Here is a 20,088-nt window from a genome sequence, read left to right on the forward strand (position 1 = left end):
AAATTTAAGTTTTGTTTTTTTTTTTAACCCTGAATCAAACACACATGCATCTTGAAACACTACAATACACACAAACAAATGCACACAATGTAGGTAACGAGTACGATGGGGTATGTCACCCCCCACCCCACCCCCCGCCCTCACATCTGTGTACAGCTGCTTTTTGAGGATGTGCGTGGCTCTTCCAAACCCACGTCTGCTTCCTGTCCACCCTCGCTGCTGTTTCCTCACTGTTTGTTTGTTTGTTTGTTAAATCGTGACACATCAGTGTTTACGTGTCGCAGCGCTCACAAACTGTGGCTCCTATATATGATTCATTTAAATCCTCCCTCTACCTGCTTCTTACAGATTTCCGTCCCACCGTCGCTGCACACACACAGCTACCTTCCTCTTATTTATTTTTTTCTTCTTCCCTCTCTACAAATCAATCCTCTGCTACTATTTTTTTTTTCTTTTTTGACTTTCTTTCTTGCCTGCCTGCCTGCCATACTGTTTGTGTCTGCCATCTGCTATTCTGCTGCAGAGAGTCAAATGATTCTGAGTGTTTATCTCGTTTCACATTTTCTTCAGTTGTTCCACTCCTCCACTCTCTCATGTCTTCTGTGCTGCTCACAAACAGATGTACGATGACAGCGCTTGAAGAGGACCATTGATTTGGGCCAGCGAGCCTCACATGTCTCTGCTTTTCACCTATGCTGCTGCTTTTTCTCTTTTATTTTCTGCGTCTAATCTATCTATCACAAACTGCTCAAGCTGTGGCGTCGGGGTGACAGGCGGCCCGTGCGACTATAGACAGACAAGGCTCCAAGCTCATTGTTGTTCAGGCCACGTTCGCCGACAGCACAGCACTATGGGAGATACATGCCCCCCCCCCCCCCCCATCCTTGTGAGGAGGCCACTCTTATTCATTTGACTCCAAATTGCTTTTTTTTCCCCCTTCTTCTTCTTCTACTTCTTCTCTGCTCCTGCTCCTGCTCCAGCAGAGCTGGGGAGGCTGTGAGATTACATTTGCTGCTTTGGAAGGTTTCACCAAATATTGGTTTGACCTGGAAAACTCAGCAAGTTCACCATCGGCCACAGGGAGCGATGGAAACACGAGCTGCGACTGAACTCAAGATGGATTATTTTCCATTGGCTTCTGTCGTCGCGATGAATTCCCTGAATGTTTTAGTTTTGGGGGAAGGCTCGCCTCTTTAGTGGTTTCTTCCGTGTTGGTTCTTTTGTTTTGTTCAATATTTTATTTTAAAGTATCTTACGGATTCACTTTCAAGTCAAAGACAAAAATGTTTCTTAATTAACCCACGTTACACAAAACTATTAAATACTGGTGGATACAACACGAGTACAACACACTGATCTGAGGCACGGTGTCTTATCAGACCCTCAGACCCTCAGACCCTCTGAGTTTATCGTCCTTTAAAACTCCCGACGGTAACATTTTCCAATCATCCATCCAACAAGGACAACTTCCACATTTAACCCAATCACATTCTCAGCCAGAGAACTCAATAAAAAAGCTACCATAAAAACGTGGCCATAAACTTCTAATGACCACAACTAGTGCACCAAAAAAAAAAAAAACTAAAATTATTTTCTTGATATTTATAGGGCTACAATGTGACATTAGCGTGTGTGCTCATGCATCCCAACAGTGTTTGTTTGTTTAAGGAGAGGAAACAAAAATGTGTTGAATGTCATTAGATTATAACCAGCAGAAAAAACAACAAAAAAACAAACAAACAAAGCAGTGAGTGGAGTGGGGTGTGTAGTGACTTAGCCCTGTAATTAAAGAGGAACAATCAATCTGTACGACTGACCACACTACTTATGCCAAGTCCATGGAACGGCTGCAGTAAAGAGCTCATTTAGAACCATTAGGGACTGCAGAGTTAGCAAACAGCCCAGTCGTAATGACGGCTGATTCAAGTTCAAGGCTTGGCCTCTACATAAATGTAAGACTTGGTGGTCATAAGAGGGGGGCCGGCGGGGGGGGGACAGATCAGTGCATGGCTTCAGGTCCACAGAAAAGCGTAGAAAACACTCTGCTCTGGGAGAGACACTTGACAAATCATCTTTATCCCCGAGTGGGAGTTAAGACTTCAGCAGTCTGTCTTCCGCTTCATTCTGGGCCTCGCTCCCTGTTATAGGTCTGTCCTCTTTAACTCGCTGGTTTATTGGCTACCAAGGGTTTTTTGTTCCACCTCCAGTTGGCATCGTTTACGCAGCACCACCGTGTTGTGCCTGGTATTGTTCTTTATTCTAAAATATCTCAGGTCAAAACGCTACGTTACCTGAGGCAGCTGTGTCAGAACACAATGGAGTTTGAGGATGGATGGAAATGTTCTGGAAAAAAAAAACCCAAACTATCCCTGTGTTTCTGACACTGAAATGTTCCGGTCTGGTCAAAGACAAAAACAAAAAACAATGAAGAACATGAAAGAATGGAGCAGAGCTCCAAATGTCCTTGACCTCTAAGTCCAACTGCCCAGAGCGGAGTCTCCTATAGGGACAACTCCAGGCCCATGGTACGACACAGAACTCACCACTTCCTTTTTTTCATGTACGTGAACTTTTCCATCACTGCAGGGAAATCTCCCAGAGACTTTCATTTTTTGCATGGCAGAAATCTTTGATTGAGTTTTAGTGACCTGTGATCTCAAAGAACAGTCCTGGCCCTTTAACCTGCTTAATGGACTCAAACGTTTAAAAGGTTAAAAGACATCCGGTGCCTAAGGTGTTCAAAGGACTTAAAGGCTTAAAATACTTAAATACTAAAAAAAACTAAAAGCACTGGAAGCACTGAAGGAGCCAGAAGAAGTTAAAGGACTTAAGATACTTGAAGGAGGAAGATGTGAAGTACCTCAAAGGTTTAATGGACTTAAAGGAGACGAAGGATTTTAAAGACCTGGCTCTGAAAGAGTTAGAGGAAATAAAGTGCTTAAAAGATTTAAACAAAGAAGTTAAAATCCTAAATGACATGAAGGGATGAAGGTCTTAAAGGACTTGAAGACTTAAACTACACCTAGAGGACTTGAAGAATCAAACGACATGAAGGACCTGAGAGTCTCTTAAAAGAGTTGAAGGAAATTGAAATGTTCAGTTTGATGTACAGTCATTCTCGCAGAGACTAGTTTTCTTCCTGACCTTATATCCAGTAGTAGGTGTTCACCTTCTCACTGTAGCCCTGACCTCTGACCATCTCAAATGAACTGAGACCAGAGAAAAGGAAATCAGTTTAAATAAAAAAACTTCATCTCAAACTTAACACAAGAAACCGCTGCGTGAATTATCTGGGACATGACAAAAAACTGTCGGACCATCTGGTCATTTTTCTTTTTCATTATTCAAATACGTCTGCGTTCTCATACTTCACTGTTCTCACACTGGTCTGATTCAGCTCTTAGTCAGTGGAAATGTGTGGTGATTATGATTCCGCAGCCTGACGGGCTGCACAAACAAACATTTGTCAAGTTCGTAGTCAAAAATGTTGTGCTTTAAAAGCGTTAGTCACGAGAGAAGAAAAAAAAAATGAAATGTCAACCTTTGCACACTTATCAGACAGCGCTTAAAAAACAAGATGACTTCATCCTGGGTGGAGAGCAAACGTTCTCAAAGACGTCCAGTAAAACAAGAGATTCTTAATCTGCAATAAACTCAATCCCTCTGTTCCAGTGTTGTCCTCAATGTATCGTCGTGCCGTTAGTATCGCTGCATATCACCAGATAAAGACAAAGTGTTGTAGTGTATAGTGAGGCAGAGTTGGTAAAAGATTGAGTTTTAAAGTGAAAAACACTGAAATAATATTGTCCCACGCCAACTTCAGTCGATAAATAAACCTTTTTTTTTTTGTGAGCGGGCTCTGACAGTGCAGCGATGCCGTCGCCTCATTTATGTCGTCTATAAAACAGGCCTTTTATACTCAGTGTCATTAAATTTACAAAACAGTGCCCTGAATTAAATCTTCTTCCTCCTTTCCACTCATGGCCGTCCTGTCTGACAACATAAATCTTTGGTAACAAGCTTCCTTCCAATTATGACGCTTTTGTCGGGGAATATGGCAGCTGCCCCGAGCCTTTGATTTCACCGTGGCCCAGATCTGAATTGTAATGAGGACCGGGGTCAATCAATAATTTACTGCGTTTTAGGTTGAAAAAAAAAAAAAAAGAAAAAGAACGAAAGAAAAAGAAACCAAGCTCGTGGGCATAACAGGAATAGCGCTGTGATCAGAGCCATTAAGAAGCACATATATAGAACAGATTTAAAAAAAAAAAAAAAAAAAAATTCTTGTCTGAAGAGAGAACTGGAGGGGGTTGATAAATTTTTGTGTGTGTAATTAGGAAATCACAACTGCTGTGACTGATGGCAGACATATTGAGATATTCATGCCGTCTCCTGTTTAATGTGTTGTGGGAGTGAAAATACACACCAGCCACACAAGGAAATCTATTTCTCACTGAGGGAATAACTTCCCCAGACAAACAACACCGACTGTGTGATCCATTTCTTACCACAACACATTTATTAGAAAGTAAATATGTGCACACAAGGGTTGGTTAAGAAGTTTCAAAACAGATGTCGTCGTTTGAGATTTAATTCACTAAAACATCCTACGAAAAATACTTGTATTTGAGGCGAGTCCAGTTTAAAACTGCTTTTGAGATCCTACAAAAAAAAACACAGCCAAAGCTAACTTTGAATTTTTAACAAAATGCAAACGAGAGGCAGAATTTTAGTCAAGATTTGTAAAAAAACATTTTTTTTCTTTTCTGAAAGAACATCTGGAAGGAATGTGATTACAGTCATTGGACGAGGCGAAAAGACGTGAAAGACATCCCCAAGAATCACGAGACAAAAAGAAAAATCACAAACGGAAATCAAGTTTGAAGAAGAGTTGGAACAGAGGTCACCTAGAGACATTATTTTGTTATTTTAACAAGATAAAAATTTCTGTCATTTGAATTTGTCTGGAAACATTTTGACTGGGCCTCGTCTATAATTCAAACGCAGCCGTGGACTGACTTCTGTACGATGTGGGTTCAGTAACCTGCACACAACAAAACAACACTCCATCGATTCAAAACCTCAATTAAATGCTACTAATGGTTGATATTTGGAGTGAACTGCACGCCGCGTATTGATTGGCTGAAACTAAGCGCTCCATTCATTACTATATGTTCATCATAAGGCTCTAACTCTGCCTTTCCCTCCGTCTGTTCCTCCAGTGCCCCCGGAGGACCCCGTCATCAGCGGGGGGCCCGTGGTGAGTCTGAGGGCCGGGGATCCGCTCAATCTGACCTGCCACGCCGACAACGCCAAGCCTGCAGCCTCCATCATCTGGATCCGCAACGGAGAGGTCCTTAATGGAGCCATGTACTCCAAGGTAAGCCTGGAGCTGTGTGTCATAGCGGCTGGGAATCAAACGGTGTTGGAGCGGCGTGGGAGGAGGGCCACGTCTGGGAATATATATTTATATTTACATTTATGGATTTAGCCGACGCTTTGGATCAAAGCGACGAACAAGAGGAGGACCTGACTTAACTGAGGTGGAAGAAGGAGAAGGAGAGGACAGGAAGTGCTAGGCCAGGGGGCGCTCTCTGAGGAGCTGGGCCTTCATTGATTATTTTTTTTCCACAATGCAACACAGAGTGAAGAAAATAAATTCTACTCTTTACTTTTAAAGTCCTGCTCTGCTGTAAACCTCTGCAGCAGCTCCGGTGACACCTGTTACAGCGACTGTTACACTGTTACACTGTTACGCTGTTACACTGTTACACTGTTCTCCGAGTGTCTTCTCCAGAACCAAGAACTGTGGAACATCTCAGATCCACTCCTGGTCTCCTGACGTGTCGCTGAGCTGCAGTTCCACTCGTCTACATGACAGGAACGCACGGCTTCACAGCTCGATGTTTAACACCTGGCCTTGGAGTACACGTACTCACGTACTCATGTACTCCTTCAGATACCACTCGTGGTAATATCTTCACGTATGCAAATATTTGTCGTAGACACTGAACAGCTGTTCACAGAGACAACGAGGAGCTGAAGTACAGAGAGACGTACGGAGGGAATAAATGTGAAATGGACAGTTTTCAAATCATAATGGAGGACATGAGGGTTCTGGGGGGGGGCGAGGGGTCACTCAGTCACCAAGTTGGGGGGGGTTGTTTGTTTTTTTTACATGATGACTTGCTAATTTGTTGCTTAACCCATGTGATGGTCAGCGGTTCTTAGAAAGTCGTTTCATATTTAACAGTTTTCTAATGAGTGACAGGTTTGGGTTCTGATGTACTGCAGTTCTGATGTACTGCAGTTCTGATGTACTGCAGTTCCGCAGCTGAAGGATGTGGTTATATCTGAGTCATCTGGACCAACTGTTAGCATGAGTCACTCCGTCTCAGGCGGCCTTTCAGCGGTTTGATCGCCTTGGAGAAACTCACATTCACTGGAGACGTGATGCATCTGGTTGAGTATAAAAGACGGACCTGAATAGAACCGGTTCCTGTCGATGGAACGTCAAGTTCCAACTCTGATAAAAGAGTTGAAAAGTTGTCACGGCGCTGGGATTCAAACACTTGACAGACACACGAGCCACGCAGGCTAATTATGCAGTCACCGCCGTCATGTTCCATTTCCAATTAGACAAAGGACATAAATAGACAAGACACCAGGCTAGCCCCGCCCCCCGTGTTTTCCCTCCTTCCCTGCGCCGCTCCGTCTCATTATCGGCTTTCTTCAAAGACGAGATAAATGCCATTGATTGGACGGTGTGCGGCACCAGGCCAATTTGAATAAAGTGATTGCTGGAGGTGCCACTCGCTAATGGTGGGCGGAGAGCGGCGAGCTTCCTGTGCCTCCACTTCCTCTCAGAGCGGCGGCAGATGTGGGGACATTCTGTGCTGGTGGATGATGGATGTTGAGATGCCTGCTCTGAGCCCGAGCGCAGCCCGAGCGCAGCCCGAGCGCAGCCCTCGCTCCTCCTACTGCTACTGCCAACCGTTAAAGACCAACGGGTTCAATTACAGGGAGATGGCTCTTTTTGGAGGAGGGGGTGAAGAGGACAACGGGGACATTTTGGTAAACATTATCCTCAGCACTGACGGCTGTCTTCTACCTGCACTCACTAACACGACCAGATGTGGCCCAGAGGTCACGGAGCCGACCTTTCAGGACGGTTGACGATAAACACCTCACACCTGTGGGCCTCAGTTTGACAAAGTCTGAGCATCAGCATCATCCAACATGAACGCACTTCGTCACATCAGTGTAATTCTGTCATGAATCACAGTTAAAGAAGCTCAACGTGAAGCGGCACCGAGAGGTGAAGAGTTCAAAACTCAGGAAAACTGGCAGCGAAAACCGTCTCTCTGTCCCCGAACACTTCAACTCCATCTGCTCCGTGGCAGTTGTCCAGGACAGTAGCTGCAGCTGCAGCCCAGTCTGAGGTGTCTGAGGTGAGGGAGTGGGGGGTGAGGGGGGGTGAGGGGGGGTGAGGGGGGGTGAGGGGGGGTGAGGGGGGGTGAGGGGGGGTGAGGGGGGGTGAGGGGGGGTGAGGGGGGGTGAGGGGGGGTGAGGGAGTCTGGGAGTTTGCTCATTTTCTTTATGATACTGTTTGCAGTAAAATTCTACTACTTATCAAAACCCTCAGGTGAAGTTGCAGTTATTATTAACACCTGTGTGTGTGTGTGTGTGTGTACAGACACACACAGAGACAGCAGTTCTTTCAGCTCCGATGCATTTGTTCCAATTTAATAAAAGAATCCACTTCTTTTGCCCCACTGTTGAAATTGTGAGCTAAAAGAAATGACTTTCACTGCGTTCACCCCAGGAAACCAGCCATCGATGTTTCGCTTAAACAAATTAAATTATTTTCAGCGACGTTAACATTGATTTCTTCTTTTCTGTTACTTGTTCATTTAGACACAACAGTGGAAATGCAACGTTGAGGCGAAACCCAAATGCTGAAGCAGTGAAAAAAATAAAAAAATAAAAAAAACGAAACACAAAAGTGTTTAATCCTCCAACAAAGAACAAGGTGAAAAAAAATCATCTGAAAGTCAGAACATAAAGGAGGAGAACGCTGGACAAACGCGGCCTCACTGTCCACAGATGTCACGTTATTATTGGAACCAGGCATGAAAAAAAAAAAGAATTTCAAAATAAAACGCCGGTTAAAAATGACTATAATAAACTCTTTAGTCCCTGAAGAACCAGCAAATCACAGAGATTCAGTAAAATTTATTCGAGCTCTAAATATATATATTTATATAATATAAACAGTGAATTCATCACAAAAACTGTTTTATTAAAATAGCAGAAAGTATGATCTGTGGGTTTAATATTCAGTTTCAGTAAATATTAAATCATAGTCATTTTTAGATTCACAGCAGAAAGGGCAAAAATAAATGTGGAATAAAAGTAGCTAAAAACTTTTCTTTATAGAATTTTTTTTATCTTTTCTTTTTAAGGTAATTTTAGTAAAAAGGTCACCGATGTTGAAATTAGATTTTTGTCAAACATTATTGGTGGATGTTTATTTTGGAATCCTATGCGGGCCAGATTGGACAGTTTTGTGGGCAGGATTTGGTCTGCGAGCCACCAGTTGATGACCAGTGCTGTAGCACTAAAAGACTCAGAGGACACTGGGAGAAAAAATATGGAAAAAAAAAGAAAAATATATATATATTCCCGGAGTTTACATCCAGTCAGAACAAGACAGGAAATGATCTGTGTGTAAATGATCAGGTTTTTTTTTTTTTTTTCCTGATGAATTTTAACGGCGTCTCTGGAAAACTCCTAATTACGACGACTGCGCTGCATACCAGCTGGTCTCGCTGGTTTCTTTTCATCTCTGGTCGCGTCACGTGACATTTGAGGTGACGCTGACATTTAATGAGCATAAAAGGAAACATGGGATTTTCAACGTGTACGTCTCAGCAACTCCACGTTTAAATTCTGTAAATAGACAGAAAAATAAATAAAAATACTGCAGTACCTGAGTGCTGGTTTACTGTACCACAGATACTGGTAGAGTACACGCAGTAATACTGAGAGTAGAGTTCTCTCCATTACTACAGTAGCTCCACCTTCACTGATTAATCTGAATATTCTAGAAGTAGATTAGGATTTACTTTTCTATTCTATCTGACTCTACATCTGTCTGTTTGACTCGTCTCTACGTCACTGTCACTTTTTTCCCAGTTATATGACAGTTTCATCTGAATGTTCTAGTTTTTCTGTTTTTCTAAATTAATCTGATATTTTAGAGATCAATCTGTTCTATTCTAACCAAAATCTATTCTATTTTAATTTAATCTGCCTGTTCTATTCTACTCTATTCTAGGCCATGCTTTTCTATTGTGTTCCATTCTATCCTCTTACTTCATTTCCGTCCTGGTTCTAGTTTCATTTGATTGTATATTCTAGTTTATTCTATTCTATTCCACGCTGCTCTTTTCTGTAGCTTTTGGTTTTTTTTTTCCTTCTTCTTTTCTACTGTATCTGATTCTATGCACAGGTGGTCAAAATCTGCTCCATCTCATCCACAACCTTCTCTGCAGCAGCTTCTCATCTCAGCAGATGTTTTCAGCGTATTTGAATGTGTCCTTTTGGTAGGTGGAAAAAAAAAAAAAAAAGAAAAACTCCCATCATTCTGTGAGAAGGTTCTGAAGTTGAAAGTTAAATTAATGTGATTACATACGTTCTCCCGATGCTGCTGCTATTTCTGACAGCAGCAGCAGAGGCAGCGACGAGTCTTTGGTTTTGAAAAGCTGCGGCTCATATTAAATGTTAACAGTCCTTATACACCACATGGTTAGTGTATAGCTGCACACGGCTAATTTCCATCTCTGCGCTCCAGTCACTGCCCTCACCGTCTCACACCTACACGTCTTTCTCTCTCCCTCCCTCCCTCTCCCTCTCCCTCTCTCTCTCTCCCCCTCTCTGTGTCGCCCACTCACAGTGCACTGAACCTTCCCCAACAGCAGCTGAGTAACAATATAGCAACTCCAACTTCTCAAACACGCTGCTGCTTTTGCAGAGGGATGATGAATCACCGGGCTCTTTATTTAAGGTTGGGGAGGCTCAGCGACCAGACTGTGCCTGACGTCTGAGCCTCAGCCTCACATTCTCCAAACCCTCGACATGTCAATATTAATAGAACAAAAAAACAAAAAAAACAAAAACGACCTTACTGTCCTCAGAAGTTGTCGCCACAGCGGCGTGTTTACGGAGATGTTTGTTTTCACGTCGGAACCCTGAACTTCTTACATGTTGGATTTGGTTAGTTATTTCACTCCTACTGCTTATTCCAAATCATGGGGGCGGGGGCTTAGGCGTGTGACGCCAAACCCAGAATTCCTCAGAAAAGTAGGTTCAGGTTCTGGGAAAAAAAAAACCCTCATCTAATCCTGCATGATTCTGAACACAAAGACCTGGAATTGAACCGGTGACCTTGATGCTGTAAGGCAGGATCACTAGCCACTTTTCCACTATGTAGCCCAATCAATAGCAAATACATGATACTAAAAGAGACCAAGTTCCTTCAACTGAAAACACCAGAAACCCCCCAACGGTGCAGACCATTTGCCCCAGTACTGGGTACTTTTGGGAACTGTTGCCTCGACGTTGCCTTTTATGACACATCGTCGGAGCCGTTGCAGTCGGTCCATCAGCGAGTCATAAAAAAAAGAGAGATAGAAAGATATTCAAAGCTCATTAAAGCTCATGTGACTAATGAATCCACTGAACAAACGAGGTTCAGCTCGTTTATCTCCGTCCTGTCAGTGTCCAATCACGTATCTCCCTTCTTCTCACGCTGCTCTTTCATCTTCTCTGTTATGATAAATGTTTGACAAAGATACGTGACATAAATGACAAGTCATTAAATTAAAAAATTTAAAAAAAAAAACTCATCGACATAAATGAATTATTTCAAAATCCGATAACGACATGTTTTTTAAATGTATCTGTTCTGTGACCAACGCTGTTTCCTGGGGGATTAGTATTAGCAAAGGACTAGTACTGCAATACTGCAGTACAATAGACGGAGGAGGAGAGGGTGGGGAAGTGGGGGTGGGGGGTGTTGGGGGGGGGCATGACAGTAGATTGTTCCACCTGTCACCAAGAATTTTCCTGCCAACTCGAAGGTGTTTTGAGTCCAGGCAGGAAGCTCAAATATTATTGGACGGTTTTAACTTCAACAGCAGGAAGTGATGTCATGGTTAGCTTACTGTTGCTATTCCTAAAGGTAAGAATAGGGATACCCAAGCTAGCCTAGGTTAGCATCTCCTCGTGATGAATTAAACAAAACCAAAAAACTTTTTTTTCCAAAAATCAGGCGACGTCGCAGCAGGAGTTTTGTCAGTTTTTATGGAGGTTTTTTTTCCACAGCTTTGTCAACAGTTTCTTTAGTTTTGTTTTTTTCCACAGCTTTGTCAACAGTTTATTTTCTCCCTGCAGGATTCATATAACGCACCTTTGAATATATGTGGAAAAATGAAGCCACTCCTTTCATCTCCATCTCGTTACTTCTCCCATTCCTAACTCTATTCATATAACGCACCTTTGAATATATGAATATGTGGAAAAATGAAGTTACTTCTCCCATTCCTAACTCCTCCCGTGGCCTCAGGGCGGAGATATGAAAATGTATCAGTTTGTGAAGTGGCGCAGCCACAGAACATCCTCCAGATTAATGACTGCAGACAGGTCTGCGGTGACGAGGGAAACAATCCCCACCGTGTCAGGAAGGATATTACGTTGACATGTTTCGTACTTGACAGCTAATGTGTTCTGCTTCAGATTAGGGCTCCACCTACAGGCGTATGAGCGCCACCTACGACTACGAACTTCACCCAGATACACTTGTTAACGAGGGTTAGTCAAAAAGTTGTAAGAAAAATCCAGCCACTATTTATTTACAGGTATAAAAACATTTATCGACGTATCTTCAATTTAAGACTTGAGACATTTGTAAACTGGAATCGTGAATTCCTTTTTCTCTAGAATTTCTGCTGCAGAACGTCTCAGGCGCCAAGTCACGTTTCCTCGTCTCAAAGGAATGAAATTGAGTTTTTGTTTTTTAATCAAATGTTGGTTCAGTTTTGGTTCAAAGAGAACATCAGATTGAGGTACATCGAAACATTTTGACAGACTTCAGTTATGTGGAAAAAAAAGATTGTTCTGATTTGAAAATGGTGCAGTTTTGAAGTTTCAGAAATGGAAATAGATCGAACAGTTTTTAGCAGAAAAGAAATAATTGAAAATATCTTTGTTAGAAGTTACTGTTATGTTACGAAGAAAGACAAAAACTTTGGGTTTTGTTTTTATGTAATAGCATAAGTGAAAGTCGTAAACAATCAGAAGGACAGGATTTCTGGGGCCGCAGCAACAACAACAACAACAACAACAACAACAACAACAACAACAGTCTAAACCAAGACAGGATTTGAACCCGAGCTCCACTGAACCACAGGCCACCACCAACAGAATCTGTGCAGTACTGTACATGGTTGCATGTTTGCACAGTTGCGATGTGGCTCAAAAGCACTAAGTCAGTACGGATTTGTTTCCATGACCTCCATCTCCTCAGGCTCCTCCTTCAGAGAAACTCAACTTGACTCTGTGGTCGACCAAACTGAGACCAGTTTCCAACACGATTTGTTCTGGTCACTGACTCTCTCTTCTGTCCAACGCTGTTTAACACCAACTCCCAAAGTTCTCCCCTGAGCAAGTGGGGGAGTAAAAAGCCACGGAGCAGTGGCGTCTGATTCCAGATGGCTGCTACAATGTAGGGCTCAGAGGACGAGCACTGAAAAAGGAGATTGATTTCCTCTGTAAGAGCGCCACAATCCGTGCTTTGTGTCGCAGCTCTGCAGACAAAACAACAAACCTTGGAAATGTTTTATCTTTTTAATCTGACATGGACGGAGTCGGACTTTGGCTCTGCTCGATGTGGAGCAGAGTTCTCTCAGTTATACCGTTAGTGTTACGCCTCATCTGATGAATTATTTGCTTCATCTCCGTTCATTTTTCTTTCCAATTTAAGCTAATAGAGTGTCTTTTTTTATTATCCAATGAAATTACTTTTTTAACAAAGTAAATTCCTCCTGACCCTGACCTTGACGTTTTTAACAAAGTAAATTCCTCCTGACCTTGACTTTGTTGCTCTTTATCTCGTCCAGACGCTGCTGAGGGACGGCAGGAGAGAAAGCACCGTCAGCACTCTTTACCTTTCACCAACCAACATCGAGACAGGGCAGCAGATCATCTGCAAGGCCTCCAACAAGGCAGTCCCCAACGGCAAAGAGACCAGCGTCACCATCGACATCCAACGTGAGTAAACCAACTTCAAACAACCAACTCTGTTTGTCTCTCCGTTTTTTGAACGTCTTGTTTTTTATGTTTCAATGCATTTTATGGACCAAAAAAAGTGGGGAAGTAAAGTTAGGGCACCCCCTGGAGTCACTACCAGTCCGTTGCAGGCCAACACACAGAGAATCAAACAAACATTTCTACTCAGATCTGTGTCTTTGGCCACGAGACTTGATCTCCAACAGAAACTCGATAAAATCCTCCAAACCACACCTGAGCAAATATGAAAATTCCACACAGATAAACACTCTAGAATTCCTTTAGATTTCACGAATAATTTCTCACCTACACCAACAACAAACCGAGGGCCAGGCACAGATGACAAACAATAAACACGGCAACCGTTTCAGGCTCTGATGGTTCTTAAAAATTGGTTTCCATTCTACTGTCAGTCGTCGGTGGTGGGTGGACGGACTTGCGATGTATTGCGTTTTGGTTTCTCACAGTGAAATATCACAGATGTCCATCTTAAAAGAATGGGACTGTCGTTTTTCTGGTCCAGCTACGGTACCTGCCGGATGTGGCGGCGTGGACACAGTCTCCGCCCCTTTCTTATTCTGCTGCCTGTGCCATCAATCTTTGTGCTGAAAGCACACACACAATTCTCCCACAATATAGACAAAGTAAGGCCAGTGTGTAAAACACATACAGCCCCGATTGTCAAGGAATCTTTTTTTTATCACCATGCATTCACAGTCCACGTAGGGAAGGACTCAGAACAAAGGGATTTTGCATCACTCACAGCCCCTTCAACACCATTAAGTATGACTAATAAACCAGAAAATGCTATTTAGAGAGCCATTATGACTGACGGTCCTATTCTTTTCATTATGTACGCCACAAGAGGCAAGCATGGCAGGAGCGGCCGCAGCTCTAACAGGCCAACTCAAGCGCGGGAGTAAAAATGATTAACAGTTGTTAGTGTTTGCAGCCCTGGCAGTTTCTCCCTGTCGTCTCTTTGTCCTGCAGTCAAACAGGAAATCGTGCCCACACGTAAAATGATTTGTCACCGTGTATAATGATGTGTTGGTGATAAACGCTCACCATCCGAGCAACGTCCCTTCATCTGAAGATGTGGTTAAACGGATGCAGCAGAATCCTTACAAGCATTCCAAGAGTCTGCTTTTTGCTCAATTAAAATCCCCCCCAGAAAACATTTCTCACAGCGAGAGATCAAACTAAAACTAATTGTCAAAATCTTAAATCATCTCTCGAAGGATAAGCTCACTTTTTTTTTTTTTGCTTTTTTTCCTTCCTCCTCCGGTTTCACTTCCCCGCCCCGAACTTCTTAGTCTTGACAGGTAAAGTGTTCCGCACAGACTCTGGAGTTTCTGCCAAGTTGCACTTCTAAATTAAGATGCTCTTTAAATAATATTCATTTGTGTTTGGAGCCTAATTCCACTGCTGTCTTCTTTGATTTATGCTCAGCGGCGGCGGTTGAAACGCTGCCCGGTTCTTTTTTAACCATGCAAACTAAACATACAGCTGAGATCACCAACCATTCCCACCTTACAGTCATAACCGTGGGCACAAAGTGCCAAGAGTTCACTCAATAATCCACACTCAGAGCTAAGGGATCACCCCAGTGATCTGGTGATCTATTCGCCGCTAGGCACAGACACGAGCCGCTAGTCCGTCGGGTTCCTCTAAAAAATGCATTTGATGATTTTGTTATGACTGATGTAAATATACGCAGGTGGAAACCCGCTGTCAACGCGTGGTGAAAGGTAAGAGCAGCCAGTGAATTACCTCTTCACAGCACACGGATCTCCGACCTGTCTTTCTCCTGCCTACGAGACAACTTCCTCAGCGAGCCTTTCTAGGAGCGGGTGACAGCCGTCACCCTGCCTATCAGTGCAACGCTTCTCTCAGGCACCGTCTGACAGTTTATGAAATATAAGTAAGACTTGACCGTCCCGTCTTTACTGCGTTTCTGCCTCCCCACTGGCAAACGTTGTGTTCACACGTCAGAGCGGAACGAGGCTAGATCTGCAACACGCTCAGGAAACCGGACGATTTAAGACAGCTTTCAAGGGTAAACACTCTTCTATTTTTAACCAAAGAAAAGCATCATTGAAACAACAACACAAAGACTCTGCTGAAATATTGGCGAAGCACAAAACGGGAGCGGAATGAAGGTGTCGGAGGAACGGCTTTTAATGTAGGATAATGAAGCTGCAGAAGAACACGTCAATTATCTGGGCTTCTAAAGTGAAGCAAATGAGGCGGCGAAAACAGAAAAATTTAGGAAATGGTGTTTACAACAATAAAAGTAGAAAAATAAATTTGAGAAACTGTGACTGGAATATACAAATATTTCAAAAGTGAACATGAAGTAAAAAAAGGTATCGAGTCCCAAACAGTGAACAGATGTCACTGTTGTAGTCAAGTATGAATTAGACACTTTATATCATGTTTGTCAATTAGATCACTTCACTGCGTACCACCACAAGTTAAAATCCAAATCCTTTGACAAACCAGGCTAAAGTTGAACAATGCTAATGTTCATCGTCGTCGTCATTCGTTACATTATTGACACTTGAACAATGCTAATGTTCATCGTCGTCATTCGTTACATTATTGACATCGAGCCAATCAGAGGAGCAGAAACAAAGTAATGGAGCGTGTCGATGATGGCGTTGTCGCCCGGTCTTTTTTTGTTTTTGTTTTTTATATCATGACAGTGAATGTGCCACATCATCAAAGCCAACATCACTGTTGTTTGAGCCAATAGAGAAGTCACACATGTTGTAAAACCTAATGGATGAAATCAAAACGTATCGATCAAACTAGGCATTAATGTGGAGATGAAAAGTTTTGATTCACATACATGTTCATAAAAATTCACGTGACTTTTTTTTCCTGCATCGCTGTCATCAGTTTGGCTGCAGTTTAGGTTTAGGTTTAGTTGACTTCAAGTGAAGAAAAGCTGAGAGTCTTTCATGGAAGTGAGACACTTTGCATCATTTGTCTAATTAGCTGCGAGCTCCCACGGTAAACCAACAGCTATCCATGCTGCCATTAGAAACCAACTGAAGCTAAGCTAACAAGGTTTACTAACTAAAGAACGTTACATCAGACGGTGGGCGGTGAACAGCTGAGTCTGACTCATCCAGTCATACAGTTGATCCTGGAGAAACAGTAACGCAGACGAGCAAAAGTTTTTTTTACATAATTACCAAATGATACCTCTTTAAAATGTAGATAATTAAACAGTCAGAAACTGAACCTCCTGCACAGATCTTTGTCATTTCATTCAGATTTCTGCGTGGGAACCGACTTCAACGCCCGCTCTCATTCAGTCGTTTTCTCCTGCTTGGCTAATTACGTGTATTAATGAGATAAAAAGAAAAAAAAAACATATTCTATATCGCGGCCATGCCTTTCCTGCTCCATCTAAAGATCAACCCCACACAGACACAGACACAGAAAGCTGCAGCTCAGAACAGACTGATACACTACAGGTTCCATGAACACATTTCCTCTTTCCGTGGCTTTAAAGCTCATTAACACAACACTAACACAAACCTGGGTATTTCCGTTCTCGCACTGAAATTCATACGGCGCTGTGTGACCGCAGGGTTACAAAAATTAGATACGGCGCTGTGTGACCGCAGGGTTACGGAAATTAGCATCCAATTTAATTTCATTTTTTTTTTTTCTTTAGTGATGATGTTGTGTATTAGAAGTGTTTCTAACCGTCCTCAGAGGTGGTGCAGAGACGGGGGACAGACTGCTGACTTCAATTGTCCAGACCGGTCCATTAGACGCCTGTAATTATTTGATAGCAGAAGGGTGGCGACTCCCTGATGTTGTTTTCTTCACCAGCAGGACTTAACTTGCATTACACCCTTTGGACTTTAATCACCAAACTACCCCCCCGCTGCAGTGAATTAGGTTTCTCCCACTACAGTCCAGTCCCGTGTCCTGCTGAGTATCACTCTTCTCATATTATTAAAATATTCCTCCGACATCCCAGCGTCCAGCTGCTTATCGGCAGATTATTGCCCCCACATCATTTCCTACTTCCAGGCATGAAGTGGGAAACGACTGCACCAGGGATGAACACAGACTCTCTCTCTCTCTCTCTCTCTCTCTCTCTCTCTGTGTGTGTGTGTGTGTGTTTGCATTGCAAACAGGCTTAGCCATGTGAGGGATAAAAATTAATGCCATTTGTTGAGACTAATTAATAAAGAACATGCAGATGTGCAGTTGGGGAGGATTTGGTTTTTTTTTTTTTTTTGGAAAGCTGGCTCAGCTTCACGCTCTCTCTGCTTAATCAATTAGATAATGACACACACACACACACACACAGACACACAACAGAGGAGGAGGAGGAACACCGAGGCTAAAGTGGAGGAGAACAAGAACACAGGGTTAAGGAACGCTCGGAGAACTTCAACAACCTGATCGGATACATTTTAAAGTCATCTCCATCATTGATGTTTTATCTGATGTTCCAAACTTCCACCACTTCAGTTCCATATCAGTTCCAAAGCACTGATCACAGAAACACCGAGACCTCGTACATATGTTGTGGGTTTTTGTTTTTTTTTTTTTCATGCCAACTTCATAAAGAACCAACATCATCTGCCTTCGTTAGAGCGAGTGAAGCCTGAGCCTCGTCATGGATAAAGATGACGATGATCAATAAGTGGAAGCGCAGTCTGTCAGGCAGCGTATCCGTCCCTGAAGTGTTCCACTCCAGCACTCGTGTGACAGTTTGTCCATATTGCTAAGGCTACAAGCCACGAGCAGCTGGTTGGAACCTCAAACAGCTTCCCTATCCTTCAGCGTTTGTTGGAACTCCTGGAGATTCCGGCTGCTCCTGTTGGAAAACATCTGTCTACGGTGACCCCGGATAGATGGGAAATTGAGGTTTTTGAAACGAAAAAAAAAAAAAAAAACTATTTGGATACGCAATTTCCCTCCAGAAGCAGACAGAAGTTGGAAGCCTTTTTTTTTTTTTTTTTTTTTTTTTTTCAAAGCCACCATCTGGTCTCTACTTTGAACTAACTCATCAGAAGCTGTTGGCCAAATATAACAAGCCTTTTCCCAATCATTCATCTTTTTGTTTCATTAGTGTAATTATCCTCCTTCCCCACTATCACACTCCCTCCACGGCTCTCTTGTTAAGGCTGAGGAATCCAACCGTCGTCGGCGTATTGATGTCTCCAAGTACTGGAGCCTCTATACAGCAGAGCAGCAGATGGACTATATTATCTGTCATAATCAACAGGTCAAAGGTCAAGGGAGTGACGGGCCTGTTGTCTATACATGCCTTTGACTGGCTGTATAGAAAGTCAATGCTAACTGATGCTATCATGTAGCGGCGAATATAAAGAGTTGTGGAAATAATAGTGGTGGGATGTGCTAAAGACACACCTGCGCCCCCAATATTGAGCACCCTACACTCTGCTAATGTGAACGAGCCATGTCCTGTTTGACGCCTAAATCCAAGAAGACCTGATCTGACGTCACAGATCTGAGCAAACAGTGACACAATACTGTGATGGACTCAGTCGTCTTGTCTTATTATGGGATGGCGACACTGTTTCCCTCTCAGACTTTAGCTCAGGTGTCAATATTGAAGAAACGTTCTCCTGCAGAGACATCACTAAATGCATTCTGTTCATCTTCTTCAGGCAGGCAAAAAAAAACCAAAAAACTTTAGGTACATTACTGCCACCTACAGGCTGGAATGCTTTACAGTAACTTGTGTTCCCTAAACTCAGTGAACTTAGCGAGGTACAATTTATTTTAAGTTATTGTCTGTATTTAAATAATCTAAATTAAAAATAATAATAAATAATAATTAGAGGTTTTAATGTGAGCTGACAGACAGATTTGGAGCCTGGTTTTACAGAAGGTCCAGGGAAAAAAACGTAGTGTTCCTAAAATACTGCCTGATGGGAAAAAAGGCGATGAATTACATTGTTGTTGCTATTAATGCAGCCACCTCCTCCCTCCCCTCCTCCCTCCTCCCTCCTCCCTCCTCCCTCCCTTTTTATTTTCACTCTTTAGCTTCTTGCTGAATTTTACTACCACCTCCACCAATGCCACATCTGTCGTTTTGCCCCGAGGTTCATTCTGCCCACAATTTTGTCCACACAATTAACTGCGTGTGATGCTAAAAACACCTCCCTCCTCGCTAACGCTGCTGCCGACGCCGCCGCCGCTGCTGCTGCTGCCACCACCACTGCTGCTGCTGCTGCTGCTCAAGGCAGGAGAACAGTTTCTATTTCATTATAACACACTTCCTCAGCTCCTTTTGTTGTGCTCTTAAAACCCAACTTACTCATCCAAACACAGAGGCCCACAGTTGGCCGCTCTGCTCAGACTTGTTGGCTCACTCTGGCCTTCATTCTTCCAGAATCAACAATGCTGTTGTTTTTCTTTCCTGGCCTGGGGGGATTTGGCACAGGTGGACATCATGGATTTGAAGGTGGAAGTGTTGGTGGGGAGGTGGCGGACAACTGTCCTGCAGGGAAATGAGTCTGTTGGTTGGGTGTGTGTGTGTGTGTGTGTCTGTGCCTGTGTTCTCTCTCCAAATGCCACTCTCTACGGCCATATCTGGAGCTTTGGGGCAGCTGAGCACAACCAAAGAATCTGCAGAGCAACAGGGTAAAAGGGAGTTTTCCTCCTCACCCACCCCCCCACTCACCCCCTCCCCCCCCCCCCCCCCCCCTCCCCCCCACCCCCCCCCCCCGGACACGC

General features: G+C 43.2%; 1 protein-coding gene across 4 annotated transcripts in view; it reads left to right on the forward strand.

Moving 5' to 3' along the window:
- The window catches only part of kirrel3b (kirre like nephrin family adhesion molecule 3b), a 135,268-nt gene that overhangs the window by 91,432 nt on the left and 23,748 nt on the right, over positions 1–20,088 (forward strand). For all 4 annotated transcript variants that reach the window (XM_025054872.1, XM_025054869.1, XM_025054870.1 and 1 more), the window contains exons 4-5: positions 5,223–5,380; positions 13,182–13,332. In XM_025054872.1, the coding sequence (XP_024910640.1) occupies positions 5,223–5,380; positions 13,182–13,332 (309 nt within the window). The remainder of the gene's footprint in view (positions 1–5,222; positions 5,381–13,181; positions 13,333–20,088) is intronic.

The sequence above is a fragment of the Cynoglossus semilaevis genome, chromosome 4 (assembly GCF_000523025.1).
Source record: "Cynoglossus semilaevis isolate Cse_v1.0 chromosome 4, Cse_v1.0, whole genome shotgun sequence".
In the NCBI taxonomy this organism is placed as follows: domain Eukaryota; kingdom Metazoa; phylum Chordata; class Actinopteri; order Pleuronectiformes; family Cynoglossidae; genus Cynoglossus; species Cynoglossus semilaevis.